General features: G+C 47.8%; 1 protein-coding gene across 1 annotated transcript in view; it reads left to right on the top strand.

Moving 5' to 3' along the window:
• The first annotated feature begins 1,392 nt into the window (after window positions 1–1,392).
• Window positions 1,393–17,405, top strand: part of SLC2A13 (solute carrier family 2 member 13) — a 160,502-nt gene continuing 144,489 nt past the window's right edge. Inside the window, exon 1 of the mRNA XM_080561517.1 lies at window positions 1,393–2,544. Within this exon, the coding sequence (XP_080417643.1) occupies window positions 1,998–2,544 (547 nt within the window). The 5' untranslated portion in view covers window positions 1,393–1,997. The remainder of the gene's footprint in view (window positions 2,545–17,405) is intronic.

The following is a 17,405-nucleotide window of genomic DNA, read 5'->3' on the forward strand; positions in this document are numbered from 1 at the left end:
AAAAAAGCTCTTTTTGTTAGCTCTCTTGAGTCCCTATTGACTATAACATACAGAATGCCTCCAGCTTCTGAGATGGCTGTTAAAAAGACAGGTTGTTTTTGTGACAGCCAGCTGTTGTGACAATATGCTGTGAGAGCATTCCTTCTAGCTGGCTAGGGATTTGGTGTGAATATTTTCTGTTTAATGCACTGTGTCCCACATTTTATAGTTGGGCTTTCCACATACAAGTAGTGAGCGCTGTGCTTCTTGGGTGAGTCGGGAGGTTTCTGGAACATTGCAGATCTCTCCACTGGTGGCATTTTAGAAACGCAAGCCAGTCTGCTCACGGAGAGCTCCCGGACCTGAGGGGATGACAGTTTCTTGCAGCACAGCTTTATTCCTGATGCTACAGCTTGGATGGGTTTGTCTGGGTCTTGCTTGAGTGCTGGGCTGGGCCATAACAGGCTGTAAAGGAATGAGGAATGCTCTGTGCCAATTACACCATATTATCCAAATCTCGATTAAAAGCATCAGAATGTTAACATTTAATTCTTACTTAGGTTTCTCAAATGTGGAAGCTGACCCATTATATTTAAAAATCCTCTGCCACATCTGTTGCTAACTGGATTCACTACATAGACAGCTGTTAGTATCTTGTGTTTAGTAGCCAGAGCTCACTGTTGTATTCAGTCAGCGTTACCCGGAGCAGAGTACCAGCCTTTCACAGCTTGCTTTGAGGCAGAGGCAAAGCACTGACGAGGTTGCGTGCAGCAGGCCCTGTAGGACTTTGCTCCCCTTCTCAATTTGTAGCTGATGTGGCTGTGACTAGTACTGCTCACAAGGTGTGGGCTGAGAAGTGCCGATCCAGTGAATTACCAAAACTTTCCATCTATGGGCTGGGCTCGTTATGAAGACCTTTACAGAAGACAGTTAAGTCAGTAGGAAAACTGTGTTTATTTCAATACACGCTGTTAGATCAGGCCTCAAGAATGAAGCACAACTGGTGATATTCTGGTATGACTTCTTCTGTCAGGAAGGTTTGCGTTACACCTAGGAGGCTCTGCCGTGGATATTGGCCAGCAAATGCTCCAGTTTCCTCCGAAGGAAACACGCACTTATATTTCATCTACTCTCCACCAGGAGGCACAGTTTTCCTATCAAACCACTGAAAAAATAATAGAAAAAAAAATGCGTTATTCCACTGTATTCCGTCTGATTTAAACCTTCATCTTTACACTGGTGAGAACCCCAAATAAAAAACGCTTAAAGATACCAAAACGCTATGCTTTCATTTTGACAATAAACATGAAAAAATCCCCAATTTTTTTTTTCTTCCTCTTTTATGCTAACAAACCTGTTCCTCTTTGACACTAAAGATTGGCCTAGACCCCCCCCCACACACACACTTTGGCCACTCGGCGCTTTAGAAAACCACAGGTGCGAACTCTGAATGTTGCTCGATAAAACGACCGAGTTTATTGATTTTAACCGCGGTTCTCCAGCGGGGGCTGCCGCCGCCCCCCGGGGGGGGGGCTCTGCGAGGCGGAGGCACCGGAGGACCGGCGCTTCGGAGCGGGGCGGCGAGCACAAAATGGCCGGGCGGCGGGACGGGGGCCCCTCACGGGGCGGCTTCTCCCCCGCCGAGCGGCTCCCGCCGGCCGTGAGGGAGGCGCTGGGCGGCGCGATGGCGGCTCCCAGTGCGCGGGCGCGGCCCCGGGGCGGCTGCGCGGAGCGGCGAGGGGCGGCCCCTGGCTCCCTCCGGGCCGCGCTGGCCGCTGTCCCCGCCCGCCCCCGCCTCCAGCTCCGCCCGGGCGCTGGGAGCGGCGGCGGCGGCGGCAACTTCCCCTCAAGTGTGGCTATGCGACCCGGCTGAGCGCTGGCCCGGGAGGGGCGGGCAGGGCTAGCACCGCCACCACCGGCAGCAGCCACCGCCACCGCCGCAGCCCGGCAGCCGCCCGCCCGCCTCCCCATCCCCGCTGCCCTCCCCCGGGCGGGGCGGGACCCGCGGCGGCCGTCCCATGTCCCGCAAGGCCAGCGACAATGTGGAGTACACGCTGCGGAGCCTGAGCAACCTGATGGGCGAGAAGCGGCGGCGGCAGCAGGCGGAGGGGGCCGCCGGCTCGGCGGCGGCGGGCGAGCGGAGCCTGATCGCCGCCGAGTCGTGCTCCAGCCTCAACAGCGCGGCGTCGGGCGCCGAGCTGGAGCGGGCGGCTCGGCGGCAGTTCCAGCAGGACGAGACCCCCGGCTTCGTCTACGTGGTGTCGGTCTTCTCCGCCCTGGGGGGCTTCCTTTTCGGCTACGACACCGGCGTGGTGTCGGGGGCCCTGCTGCTCCTCAAGCGGGAGCTCAACCTGGACGCCCTGTGGCAGGAGCTGCTCGTCTCCAGCACGGTGGGCGCCGCCGCTCTCTCCGCCCTGGCCGGCGGCGTCCTCAACGGGCTGTGCGGCCGGCGGCCCTGCATCCTGCTGGCCAGCGGCCTCTTCACGGCGGGGGCCGGCGTGCTGGCGGCCGCCCGCGACAAGGAGACCCTGCTGGGGGGACGAGTGGTGGTGGGACTGGGCATCGGTGAGTGGCCGACCCGGCGGGACCCCCCCCCCCCCTACGACCTCCCCCCGTCTCCCGTTTATGTAGCGGGGAGGCGAGAGCGGGCTGCTTGTCCCCCCGAAATGTGCGCTGTGGGTCCCCGAGGTGGCTGGTTTTGCAGGGAAAGGGGGGCTGCGGGCAGATCCCGGCGTGGATGTGGGTGCCTGGACCTTCCCCGGGGGTGCTGTGGGGTTTTGGGGAGCTGGCTGCTTGAGGAGGGGGTGTCCCCATCCCTGCCAGCCCATCCCGGGGGGCTCACGCCGTAAGCTGGAGGTTTGAGGGGGGTCCGAGAGCATACCCGTCGTTCTGGACTCTAAATACCTCTCTTCCAGCTCCCTGTGTGGTTCTGGCTGCTATGGGGCATTCAGGGAATGCTGTGGGGACAAAATCAGGTAGTACTGCTGAGGCAGCAGCCTCCTTTCAGTGACATTTGCTTTCGGAGGCTTTGGGCTCTGTTAAGGACATCTTGCAGAACTGAACGCGCTCGCCCACCTGTACCCGTTGTGTAACTGGCGAGCAGTCGATTCTGCTAAAACTTTCGCTGTACTTGTCCCAGAGAGCTTGAAGCAATGGGGAGTGTTTCCTCCAACCTTTGAGCCTCCTTTCTGCTCAAGGTAAATCCTAAATGTCCCCAGAATTTTGGTTTCTCTTCAGCTGCCTCCCTGTCAGGCTGTAGTTTGGGCACTATTCATCATCAGAGATAGGCACTGCGAGGGTGTTAAAAGTCCTTGCACTATAGTATCTAAAAAAAAAAAAAAAGAAGTAAATCTTTCTGGCTACAATCTTGCAGCCCTCCCTATCTAAAAGCATAAGGACAAGTTAAGAAGTAGACTGGTTTCCTCTACATAACTCCGTTCAGTTTCTTAGCCATTGAATAATTATTTGAATCCTCTGGCATGCTATAAACACGCTTGCTGGGATGCAATTCATAGTCTTATTAAGGAAAGAAGTTAGTGAGTCATAATAAAGGCTGTCGGAAATAAAATTGGCTCCGTCCTCAGAAGGGCTCCTGCTGGTTTTCCTGTGCAGTAAGGGACATCTCCAGGTTGCTGTTTTCCTACCCCAAACTGGGGGCTTAGTTTTTTATTTTTTATTTGTTTTAAGTGCTAACCCGCTGTATACTTTAAATCAAGGCTTCAGACTGCCAAACGTTGATAACCTTTGTAACATTCAGGAGACAAGAAAACAGAATTACGATGTGAGGGGGCAGAATGGGTATTTTGATGGTGTCCTTGCGTTTAGTGGTAGCTACTGAAATACCAAATGGGACCCTCTTGAGCACTTGAAAACCTTCCTATTTTATTTGATGGGCATAACCGGTTACATTGACATCTTCTGGAGGTGGAGGGAGTGGAGAGGAAAGGGGATGGTTTGCTTGACTTCTGTGTACATACGTCTCGGCAGGATGCATAGGCCTGTTTGAATTGTTTTATGGTGGTGCAAATAAATAACAGTGGTATTGTCTCAGGGATGTGAGACTTGGTGCCTAATGTATAAAATACCACAGTGGAAATGGGAGCTAAGGGTTTGCTATTTTGTAGAGTCAAGGACCTCGTGTGTGGCCTGCGGAGAGAGATCTCTGTTCCCTTCACACATCAGGGAGAGAGGTGGTCGTTTTGGTGGGGTCCAGAAAGCTGATGTAAGGACTGGGAACTGTCCTGAGAATTTTGGAGCACAAAGACACTAATTTATAAACAATAATAATAAAAAAGTGCTATTTTCTCCTTTTTATCAGAGGTTTCTCTTCTTTCCATGTGTTAGAGCTCTTGGCTGGAAACAAAGCTTTGCCTTAGATTGCTGTCACTGAAGCATCACAAGAGTCAAATCCTAATCAGATTTATTTTACAAAAGAAAAAATTGGGGTTGAAAACTGTTCTCATACAGCAAACGGCACTCTCCGTTGTTAAATGCTGCACTAAATCCTCCACCAGAGGGAGCCTGGATAATTTCATGAAGGCGTTAGAAATTGAAGGAACTTTTAACCAGTTTTCTCTCTCTCCCCTTTGGCTGCCAACAGCGAGCAAGAGCTTCCTAGCCCTGGCTTAAGGAGATCCCTCGGTGAAGCGTCACTTCAGTTGCAGTGCCAGCTGCTGAAATGCAGAGGCAGAATGGGGTAGGGGTAGGAAATGCTTTCCTACATGCAAACCAGTAAAAACTTTTGTGTACAATTTGATAAGTTTTTGAAGTCTTTCTTGTAGAGCTCTATGAATTGTCCAACAATAATTTTACTCCATACGTGTGCATTTATTTAAGAACTGAGTTACTGTATTACGTGCAGTGCTCTAAAAGCAGATGGAGCGGTGGTTGCCTGTGTGACTTCGTTCAGCCCTGGCCGGTACAGTGTGGATCTGTGCTAATTGTGTCTGCGGGAGAAAGCGGGCTTTTTTCTCGTGACTGTGATTTAGAAAGGGCTGTGGTTAAACTGAAGGATGAAAACCACAGGGCATGTGCTGAAATGAGCAACATCTCTCACCTGTCTGTCTTCTCCATTTCTTACCGTTTTCCATAGCGCTATTTGTAGACAGAAGAGCTCTCCTTTTCTCCCCAGCACTTACAGAAGATATTTCTGGAAAATAAAGACCTTCTCTCAAGGACAAACCAGAGTCCTCGTGTATTGCAAGTGTTGAACAGATTTTTATGGGTGGAAGCAGTCATGTTGTGTTGCTCCTCCCCTTCCCCTCAGTTGTAAATTCAGAGTATATGGAATGCAAAAAATGGAAACCCCGTTCAGCATGATGAGCAAGCTAATAAACTGAGGTCTTTTCAAGTCTGAGTTTTTAAATGCAAAGTTCAAGAAATGCAGTGGGTAAAGGTCCATCCCAGGCTGACGTTCTTCAGACAATTTGAGGTAAAAGATTAGGAGCAAGGCTGCAGCCATCATTCCCTGCTTCCCTAGCAGCTCTGATGTCCCTGACTCTTCAGGAATTTGGCTGAGCCTGCTGTCAGGAATGTAACATTTGGAGGGATGTTCGTTACGAAAAAACGTGGGCGAAAACCAAACATTTGAAAAATTGGAACGCACATGTTTGGTAGTGCTTTGTGTGAGCTTAGCTAGGAGGAACTGCATTGGTACGCGGCATACTTGGACCTTTTGTGTCTGATAACGCAAAGTTAATGTGAAGCGTGCAGCTGATGAGTGTGGGTGTTGGTGTGGTGTTTCAGGTAGTGTGCTGCCCAGATCAGGCTTTCAAAAAAACTCAGGTACCAGCTGTGGAAGCTGTTGAAGCTACCCAGAGTTGAGGAAGTGGCAGAATTAAGCTCACTTGTGCAGTATTGGTTGCTACCATAATGTACAATCATCAGTTGCATGATTAGATTCCCCTGCCTCGTTCAGCATGCAGAATAGATGGTACGCAATTAATGATCAGCTCCTCAGCGTTTTTTCTTGCTCAGTGCATAGCTTGCTGTTCGTGGCGTATCTTTGCAACGCGAGCCCACTGAGCAAGCAAGCTCAGTGCTTGCCTGCTATCCAAAATGTCTAGCGTTTGTTGTACACGCTGTATTTGACCGTGGCATATGTAGTGTTCCTCGCAGCATCTTTTTACTGCATATGTAGGTCACTTTCTGAGCAGAGGCAACAAGGCTGTGTGCAGAACCGGGCAGGAGTGGAAATGGCTGGCATATGGTGCAGGGCTCCCCTGTTGGGGCTGGCTCCTGCTGACGCAGGGCCAGGCACAAATAAAAGTAACCAAGGATAACCAAAGTGCTTGCATCAGGTAATACCAGCTCTATGTTATTTTTACAGTGGTTTAAAAAAAAAAAAAGTGAGCCCTGTCATATGTGGTAGTCCAGGTGATGTGAAAGGATTGGAAAATAACCAGTGCGATCAAGGGGAGGGAACGCTTCTTGTTGTTTTACTTCTGAAGCGTACAACAGAGCTTTGTTCAGATGTGTGTTTTTCTCTTGGAAAATTATAGGTTAATCTCCTCTTCTTCCTCCCCTCCGCCCTGCCATGGGAAGCATGAAATCTTCAGGCTGTTTTTATGAGTGGACATCAACCAGGGTTTTAAAGGAGTTTATGCCTTGGTATGTTTTGGAGGAGAAAGTCACCCTCAGCCCCCAGATATGTTGTGGCAGAGGCCTGTAATTTTCAATCCAGAGATTCACAGGCTGTTTTTTTTGACTCTGGAGACAATGGTTTGTAAGTATAAGCTTGCCGTGGGGATGGTGGGGAATGGCAGACAAACGGCCGTGCTGCTGGAATGGGCTCCGTACCGCCCCTGACCAGAGATGCTCCTCCAAGTTTCCAGGCTCTATAGCTGCCTAAATTTGTGTTTGTGCTCAGGAGCTGGGTCTGTGCATCATAAAAGCTCGATCTGTTGGCTTTTGGGCAAGAACATCTGGTTCGTTACTGGAAGGGTACGTTAGCTTCTGCCTGTGTCTGTGATCTTGCAGAGTACCAGGGATATATTAAGATGAAAAACCGTATCTTTTGAAGTCCTCTAATTTTGTGTGCATTGGAGCCTATGCACAGTGCTGCTAGGTGCAGTTCGCTGTCGTGTCGGCAAGTGCTGGCTCTGGTGCTGTTGGGTTAGATGCTGCGTTGTTGATGGTGTAATACCAAAAGATCAGCATTTTATACATAAATATTACCTCCTTTGGCAAATATTTGGGGACCATCTCAGAATAAAGTTGCATACACAGTGAGTTACAGCTAAGAAAATTTTTGGTTCTTATCTTTTGGTTCTTCCAGAAATTGTTTAAAGTTATAAGGGTGTTTCCTGTGTGTGTGTGTTTCTTTTCCCTTGTGGTCTTTTTGTTGTTGTTTTTATCTAACTGAAAGAAAAATAATAGTAATAAAAATCCCATACTTCATAAACCTTGAAATCGAGGCAGGGGAATCTTGTAAATTAACTTTCCCTGTACTTGGTTAAACTGCCACTCTTCTATCAAGGCATATTTCCTGTGGTATTTTAAGTATTTTTTGTTCATGTTGAAACATAGCATCCAGTTCATATGTTGCATAAATTGCAACTTCTATGATATTCTTACTCTTTGTAAGAAAGGTAACTTGAAGGAAACTTGCAGGGTTAAACACAAGTATTTCCTTACCTGTCTTGAAAAACCCACATGGATACCCACAGGTGGCCGTATTTCCTGAATACTTCATTTACTGCAGGAAGAAGAGGCCGGTGCCATCCACTTACCAAGTGATGATGTTAAATCATTCCGCTACAACTCTTGGCTTTAAGTAACTTGTTCAGCTGAAGCCTGTACCAGCCCCATCCCAAGAGGTACAACGGAGGGCATCTGAGGACAGCCCAGGCGGCAGATTTCAAATGCTAGCTGCTGACTTCTGCTGCGAACTTTTAGGATATGCACTTCATTTTTATTCTGAGCATACTAGTATGTACTTACTCAGTTGCATCCTGAGAAGCAATGGGGGAAAAAAAATACAGAAATACTGAAAATTTTCTTAATGATTTTTTTCTTCTTTCATTATCAGTAGTTGTATGCTTTTTTTTTTAATGTTGGATTCCTACGTAAGTTAGTTTCTTTAAAAATGTAGCATTTTAGAAATCTTAGGGATTATTCCATCAAAGTATGACAAGCTTTTGTGTTTCAAAATCCTATGGAAGCCCTGAAAATCATTTATTTCTACATAAAATGGCTGAACTCAAGCTGGACCCCTGTGACTGTGGTTGTGCTGTGCGCTGGTACCATGGAGGTGTAACGGGCCTCACGAACAGTTTTGTCTTTTGTGGTAAAGAGCTGAGTTTTTGTCTCAAGTACTGCAGAGTTGATGTGAAGCTCCTGAAGAGACCGGATCCTGTGGGACACTCATTATAGCTGCTGAAGGCCTAAAACCATTGAGCACTGATATGCAGGAGGGTTTTCCCTTCAGTTTCTTTTGGTGAAGGTTATGCCCGTGGACAAAGAGCAAGGCAAGCAGTAGTGAATGTGTTGTAGAGATCCTGGGCAACACAGTTCTGTGTGAGGGTTACCGTTACTTCACAACCGTAGCTAACCTATCCTTCTGTAGGTCTTACAGTGTAACTTCAGTGTAAAATGTATTTTGCTTATGATATTTGAGGAAGAAATTAAGACTTCAAAAACACACCTTTCTTTTCTCTCCATTTCTGACCTTCCTGTGTTGTGTGGGAGGCTTTAGATAAGTGTTTTTATTAAGAGTTCAGTCAAAGTGCGTGCCTGTTTTGAAGCTGAGTTTTTCATATGTGGTTTCTCATTCTGAATGTTTGTAGACCCAGTCACCGAAGCTGGGTTTCTCAGCTCAGGGACTTGGTGCCTCCTTCCTTTGCAAGTCACGTCTCCCATGGGTGAGACACGCATGCTGTTCCCTCAGCCCCTGGCTCGGCTGTGTATGGGTTACAACCAGCTTTGAGCTGTGCCCTTAGCAAACGTGTTCCCTCCTCCTTTTGGTCTCTTATTTAGCTGGCTTTCATTTGAATAGCAAGGATGGTAAAAGCAGAGTACAGACTTGCTTTTCGCTCCCGGTGTCCTCCCCTTCGAGCAGTGACTCCTCAGCAGCGTCTCCTTGCCACCTGTGCCCAGGGATTGCTCCCAGGCCGATCTCCTTGGGAGCAGAGTTTCCTCCTTTTTGTGTGGCTGTTGCGTTAGGAGGCTCAGACGCTGAAGCAGTCATGTGGATTGAAAAACGAAGTAAGTGTATTTATTGATACAGGCTTGTCCTTTAGTGAGTCCTCAAACACCCTCTCCATCCTCCCCAGAGGTGGGTTCTCCAGCTGCTTATATTCAGGAGCAGTCACCCCAGCTCTCCTGGTTGAACTCTTTTCCCCCTGCTCTTGGTTTCTCGGTGTAATTTGTCTGCCAAGTCCGGGGAGTATCTCTCTCGAGTAGGTTTTCCCTCGGTGGCTGATCTGAAAGGCTTTTTGGCCCTCGTTAGAGCTGATGTTTTCCAGAAGCACCTGGCACCAGCCTCAGAGCTCGTCGTTCACTAGCGAGCATTTCACATCAGTGAGTGCTCACGCTCCTGAGTCGTGAGGCATTTCGGGCAGGCTACCAAGCCCTGGTGGTCCCTGAGGTCTGTAGCATGGGGAGGAGACTGAAGGATCCTCTGCAAGACCCAGCAGCCTGTAGGGAGAAGCGGGGTTTCCCTGGGAGGCGCTTTCAGGCCTCACGTCTGGAGCTTTTTGGTCTCTTTTTTCCATGCCGCGTGTTTGAGAAGCCCTGAGTTTCCCCAGGGCTCATGCCAAGCAGGAGCGTTGAGGGGCTCTCTGATGTACCAAGCAGCCAGCTGAGCACCTGCAGCCATGCAAGTACTAAAGTGATGGTTGATTTCCTGGTAATAGGCACACACACATATGAAAGTCAGAAATGGTGGCAGACCCGCCGTGTAAAACAAAATTTGTGCCCAAAATGAGATTCACCTGGCAATGGCCCGTGTTTTCATAGTCTACACAAACTTAATGTGAGAAACCTATGCCATCAGTGGCAGTCATAGGGCAAGAGTTTTCCAGTCTTTTTCAGAGGTGGGAATTTTCTGCAGGCAAACCTGTTCCGTCTTGGGCAGAAACACGGAGTTACGGCCCTTCTGTTTCCAAAATCTTCTCATTTGGCTTGGAGCCTCATGTGCATGATTTTCTCCACTGTTGGTTCTCCTGTGAGCTTTCAGGAAGGCAAAGCCAGTAGCTGTGGTTGTAATGAGCCCGTGGATGTAATTACTTTGGGAAAGGAAGGTTGAGTTTTAGGAATGTCTTTGTGTGTGGCCACATATCTTCTACTTTCTTGTCCTGCTTTGGAAACCCAGTCCAGTGAGCTTCAAACTGAAAAGGACTGAGAGCATGCCTGGTATCACACGCCTCGTATTGCCTGTACGATATGGCTTGCAGTCTTGCAGTAAATTGGGAACATGTTCCAGGAAGTGCAACCATGAGAGAAACTCATCTGAGGAGATCACTGGCACATGCCAATGGAAAAAGGACTTTAATTTCTGGTTACTTTTGAGAAATTCTCCATTCTGCAAATACCCAGCCTGTACTAGAATGACAACAAGACCCTACAAATCCTTGAAAAATCTACCTACAAATCTTTCTCATATTAGCTTTCTATCCGTGTATCTTTCTTCACTCATAACAGGTCTAGTACTCAAATTTGTTTTCTTGTCCAGGATTTCCAGCCAAGAAGACCAAATATACATACATATATATATATATATATATATATATAAAACTAGCCCCACCAGGGCTATGTGGAGTGCCCTGAGAAATCTTAAGGGAAGAGCTTTTGCAGCTCAGCCGGGTCCCCGGTGCAGTACCCGAGCAGAGCGTCTGTGCCGGGAGGAGCAGGGAGGCAGATGGGGCACGGTGCCGTCCTGGTGCCCCGCTCTGCCCCACACTGCAGCCTCCAGAGCAAGATCAGACCCACTTGGGGAAACAAGGAGTTTCTGTTGTCAGAGGGATTGAAAACCTTGTATCATATAACTGTTTTGAAATTATTCTTTCTCATAAGAGCACTGTGGACCTCTACAGTTTGAACAGGAAATCAGACTTTCCAATTTATAAATTCCAGGAGAATCATGAGATTATATTTCATTAGATGTCTAGAGGCAAAGGTGTATGAACATTTGCACAAGTGACTGCCCTTCATTTACTCCTGTTGCTCCTGCTCAAGTCTCCCTGTGTTGTCTCTGAGTTTCTGTGGATAACCTAGAAGGAGCTAGCAATGGCCTGGAAGACTGAGAATTGGTCTGTTAATTATCGTAGTAGTCAAGTAAACACTGAAGTGGCCTTCTTTGAACCCTAGGTATACAACAATAGGGGGAATTTAGCATCTGTTTAATAATTATTGCATATCCAGAAGTGAAACTAAATTGGGAAGAGCTGTTGACTCCATTGAGGGTAGAGAGGTCTTGCAGAGAGATCTTGGCAAATTAGGAAGTTGGGCATTCACCAACCATATGAAGTTTAAGAGCAAGTGCTGGATTCTGTACCTGGGAAGGGGCAACAGGGGTGACAAACACCCCTCTGTTTGTCCTCCCCTAAAGCACTGTTGCTTCATGTCTAAAGTACATAATAGGGCTGTGATACTTGGTAGATATCTGTGATTCTGTTTTTTTGTTTGTAATTTTTAACTACTCTTCTGAAAAATTCAAGTAGTGTGGCACATTACTTTTCACAGAGCTGTTCCTGGAGGAACCGAGAGTACTTAGCCTGAAAAAAAAAATCGTTCATTCTCCGTCTCTTTAACTGCCCATTTAGAAATGGATAGGCAGTCAGGATTCAGTGATTGCTCTAAGGAAGAGTTTAGCTCATGCTAAGCACAGCTACCTTCTGAGCATCTTATAGTTTCCCTGTGTGCTGCTGAACTGTCGGCTGGAGCATAGGTGTCACGTGTACTTACCTGTTCAACAGCAAAAATAATCAGGGGATTATGGAAGGAAGGGAAAAAAAATATTTTCTTAAAGGTGCCCAGAAATGTTTGGAGGGAAAAGCTAATAAATATGTTTAAAAAATGACGTATTCCTGATGAGCTTTTGTATGTAGATAGATACAAAAGGAGAACTGGTAGAAAGCTAGGCGTGTTGGTGAGGGCTGTGGCAGTGAAGCTGGAGCAACTTCAGAAATCTGGAAAGATAACTGAAGCACGGAGCTGCTTCCGTGGTGTGCTGGAAAGTTTGTGCTGTCTGTCTGAACATCTGTCTGAATTGCAGTAGGGAGCACTGAAAATTGGGAGCCTACGGTCTTGGATAGCTGGTGAAGAGAGAACCGCAAGGAGGATCCAGGATCCTGAAGTTAGATGCTTGGAGTCGGAGGCAGTGCCACTTTGCAGTCTGCCTGCTTGTGGAATGTATAATAGTAGGAGATATATACACTTATCATATTTTTTTTGTATAAGGAAGTTTCAGGTCAATGTGCTACATTCGTAAGTTTTAATCCAGTTAGGAATAACTGCCCAATCGTTACTTCTACCTTAATTTTATGTTTATAGCTGCATATTTAGGATGTTTTGTTTAATTTGTGAGGCTAAGGAGAAAAAACAAGAGAAGTTGCCACTAAATACTTGCTCCCTTGATTTGGTTGGTGATTATTTTTAGGGTTGTTGGTTGGAGCTGTGATGGATCCTGGCAGCCTGACATCCGAGCAAGGCGGTGTGGCAGTAGATGAACTAGGCCACCACGAGCATGGAGGAAGTACAGGCTGACACCAAACCTGCGTACTTCAAGCACGCGCTTCAGCAAATATTTGCATAGAAGTGACCTTTTTTATTTGTTTGCAGGTCCTTGATTACTGGACTGTTGAGGTCAGTAGTAGCTATGTCAGCGCAGGAATGGGGAATCTGCCTGAGGGGAAGAGGTAAGTCCAGTTTTATTCACTACTGAGTTCACCAGCTGAGAGTTTTGCCTCACAGGCTCCCTGCTGCTGCGTTAATCATAGGTGCTGCTGACCTCACCAGTCCAGTTCACGTTGGATCAGCCTGGGATGGATGGAAAGCCAGAGACATCTGGACGACAGCTTCAGGATCTTGAAGAAAGGGGTGGAAAAGACAAAATGTTGTGCATAGACATTCAGGATGCTTTTAGCCCAGGAATTTGGTCACTGTGGTAACATTTCATTGTGGATGAAATTGTGGTAACAATTGTGGTAACATGGTCATTGTGGATGTAGCGAGGCTGTGCAGGGAGAAAATTAGAAAGGCCAAAGCTCATCTGGAGCTCAATCTGGCTACTGCCGTTAAAGACAACAAAAAATCCTTTTACAAATACATCAACGCGAAACGGAGGACTAGGGAGAATCTCCATCCTCTACTGGATGCGAGGGGAAACCTAGTTACTAAGGATGAGGAAAAGGCTGAGGTGCTTAATGCCGCCTTTGCCTCAGTCTTTAGCGGCAATACCGGTTGTTCTCCGGACACCCAGTGCCCTGAGCTGGTGGAAGGGGATGGGGAGCAGGATGTGGCCTTCGCTATCCATGAGGAAATGGTTGGCGACCTGCTACGGAGCTTGGATGTGCGCAAGTCGATGGGGCCTGATGGGATCCACCCGAGGGTACTGCGAGAACTGGCGGAGGAGCTGGCCGAGCCGCTTTCCATCATTTATCGGCAGTCCTGGCTATCGGGGGAGGTCCCGGTTGACTGGCGGCTAGCCAATGTGACGCCCATCTATAAGAAGGGCCGGAGGGCAGACCCGGGGAACTATAGGCCTGTCAGTTTGACCTCAGTGCCGGGGAAGCTCATGGAGCAGATTATCTTGAGGGTCATCACGCGGCACTTGCAGGGCAAGCAGGCGATCAGGCCCAGTCAGCATGGGTTTATGAAAGGCAGGTCCTGCTTGACAAACCTGATCTCCTTCTATGACCAAGTGACGCGCTTGGTGGATGAGGGAAAGGCTGTGGACGTGGTCTACCTTGACCTAAGTAAGGCTTTTGACACCGTTCCCCACAACATTCTCCTCAAGAAACTGGCTGCTCGTGGCTTGGACTGGCGTACGCTTCGCTGGGTTAGAAACTGGCTGGATGGCCGGGCCCAGAGAGTTGTGGTGAATGGAGTCAAATCTGGTTGGAGGCCGGTCACTAGTGGTGTCCCCCAGGGCTCGGTACTGGGGCCGGTCCTCTTTAATATCTTTATCGATGATCTGGATGAGGGCGACCAGTGCACCCTCAGTAAGTTTGCAGATGACACCAAGCTAAGTGCGTGTGTCGATCTGCTCGAGGGCAGGAAGGCTCTGCAGGAGGATCTGGATAGGCTGGAGCGATGGGCTGAGGTCAACTGCATGAAGTTCAACAAGGCCAAGTGCCGGGTCCTGCACCTGGGCTGCAACAACCCCAAGCAGAGCTACAGGCTGGGAGATGAGTGGCTGGAAAGCTGCCTGGCCGAGAAGGACCTGGGAGTATTGGTGGATAGTCGGCTGAATATGAGCCAGCAGTGTGCTCAGGTGGCCAAGAAGGCCAACGGCATCCTGGCCTGTATAAGAAGCAGTGTGGCCAGCAGGTCGAGGGAAGTGATTGTGCCCCTGTACTCGGCTCTGGTGAGGCCGCACCTCGAGTACTGTGTTCAGTTTTGGGCCCCTCGCTACAGGAAGGACATGGACGTGCTCGAGCGAGTCCAGAGAAGGGCGACCAAGCTGGTGAGGGGTCTGGAGAACAAGTCTTACGAGGAGCGGCTGAGGGAGCTGGGCTTGTTCAGCCTGGAGAAGAGGAGGCTCAGGGGCGACCTCATCGCTCTCTACAGTTACCTGAAAGGAGGCTGTAGAGAGGTGGGGGTTGGTCTATTCTCCCACGTGCCTAGTGACAGGACGAGGGGGAATGGGCTAAAGTTGCGACAGGGGAGTTTTAGGTTGGATGTTAGGAAGTACTTCTTTACCGAAAGGGTTATTAAGCATTGGAACGGGCTGCCCAGGGAGGTGGTGGAGTCACCATCCCTGGAGGTCTTTAAAAGACGTTTAGATGTAGAGCTTAGGGATATGGTTTAGTGGAGTACTTAGTGTTAGGTCGGAGGTTGGACTCGATGATCTTGAGGTCTCTTCCAACCTAGAGAAATCTGTGAATCTGTGAATTTAGAGCCAAATACTGGGGTCTGGTTTTGTGCTGTGTGTTGTTCTTGAGTAGGAGGTGGAATTGGGCACAGAAAGTAGATTCCTTCTATTGTAATGATTAACTGGAACATTCCTGGGAAAAATTATTGGTGTGTAGCAGAAGTATTGGCACAGGAACTCTCACATTGTGTAGAGCATCACACAAATAACACTGACTTCTCTTTAGTTTCTCTCTTCTAGTAAACGGGAATGCACTTACTAAATTACCTGAAAGCTTGGCTGGAAAGGTGCTATTTATCTTAAAATTCTGGCTTCAGGGAGGGCTGCCTACACCTGTGCACCCTTTGTAATTACCTCTGTGTGTCCTAATGTCCTGAAGGTTCAGTGCTTCCCTCCTCTCCTGCTCCAAGCCTGCCGTTTTAGTAGGGAGGACAAACAAAATGTTATCATGATCAACAGCTTGTGTGCTTCTGCAAAAGCTTTAGTTTTAATGTCTAATTTTTAGGTCAAGCTCTGTTGTTGTTGTTTTTGCTTTCATTTGTGTCTGCTGGTGGTGACTTGTAAAGTAAGGAAAGATGCAGCTCGTGCTTTGGCTTTGATTCTGCCTGTCCCCACCTATTTCTGAATCTTTATTCCCTGGAGCCAAAAGCTGCCTGTTGTATCACTCTGCAGGGCCTCTCCCTGACTCAAAGTTAATTGCTTTGCCTGACACCCAAGTGCTATCTGGGTGATTAATCATTATCCTCTTAGATGTGGAGTGCTCCCTTGCACAGAAGGAAATGGTGCCCTGAGCTAACATACGCAGCAGTGTAGAAAAGACTTTTCTTGGTAGCTCAAGACCAGCAGGGCTTTCTCCTCTGTAATATCAATCGTATCCTTAGCAAGATCTGAGCCATCTGTTTAGAATACTTAAGTTTAGTGTATTCAGAACTTAATTCTGAATAATTCACCCTATAATGGTGAAACTTCTTAGGGACGTCATGTGTTTTCTCGTTTTTCCTTACCTAGAATCTTAACCTGTTTTGGGCTGGCTTAGTAGTCAGCCAGATGCTCGCAGTCATATGCTCCCTTACATCTTTTATCCATGAGTATGGACACCTTTTATCCATGAGTATGGATTTGTGCCTGTGACTGTTTTCATTAGACGGTTTGCTGAGGTGTAAGTACTTATGGCTGTGGGCTGGCTGGCTGAGGGCAAGCACACCCTGCTTGTTAGCCTGCTGTCTTTTGTGTGGATTCTGCTTTTCTTCCTCTTTCCAGAATACATGAAGTGAAACTACATGTTAGGTGTGATGAGGACTTAAGAAGTCCGCTTTACAGTCAAAATATTCAGTTTTTCAATCTATCTCTGTCTAGTTGCAAAGGCTTCTTCATCGCCAAGTTTTGCATACTGGGGAACTTCGTTTGGACTGGGATAAAGGGGAACCGTGCCTGCTATGTTGGCCTGTAGAAGGGAGAACTTGAAGTGTGAGTGCTGAAGCAGCAATAATTGTACATCAGTAACCCGTCTGCCAGCCTTGTCTTTCCTGGCCCACGTTGGTGAGAAGGGATCTGTGATCCAGGTGTCCCAGGCAGTCGCGTTGGGAAGCCAGAATCCAGACATCCAGAGAAGCCTCTGTGCCAGCATGCACAGGAAGTATCAAGGAATGGAATACAATTACATTGGGGGATATTCTGATTAGGAGTCGGTTGTGTTTCTGTGGTAGGAAAAAACTGCGATGGAAGGAGGCTATGCAAAAGGATAACAAAAACCAATTGTGCAGATGGTCAGAGTGATTGCTTTGGGGTTGTATTCCGCAGCTGGGCTCTGGAGAGAAGCTCCAGAGAAGGTATGAAGAGCTGCTTTAGGGTACGGAGCAGTTCTTTTTGCTGCTTTAGATTTTTCTGGAGTGGTAGCATATGTTTCTTGGTTTAATTCTTTCCCCTTTGTTACATTTTTATCAAGTAGGGATGTATGTTTCGTGGCTTAGATAACGTGGAGGTCTAACACCTACCGAGTGTAACTGGTTTTCATCAGTGCTGTGGCAGTGAGTAAGAGAGAACTTCAAGAGGCCCAATTCAGCACTCCTTCACCAGCTCTCAGCCGGCGTGATTCCACTGTCATTACTGCCACATTAATTACTTTGTCTCACGATCTTGATAAACTACTAATTAGTACAGTACTTTACAGGAGATGTGAATCTGCTCATCAGGTAATCATAGGTTCTTATGGAAGTAGGGTAGATATGGATGTCACACTGAGCTATAGCTGAAAAATACAACTTCAGAAAGAATTGTTAGGGAAGTTTCTAAGACTTTTAAGTTGGTATTTGAAGATGAAGTGTGTAATATTTCTTTGGAAATGCTTACATTTGTCTTCTATGACATTTTGCTTGCAGAAATGCTGTTTCTT

The sequence above is a fragment of the Anser brachyrhynchus genome (genome assembly GCF_964034855.1).
Source record: "Anser brachyrhynchus genome assembly, chromosome: 1".
NCBI classification, from domain to species: domain Eukaryota; kingdom Metazoa; phylum Chordata; class Aves; order Anseriformes; family Anatidae; genus Anser; species Anser brachyrhynchus.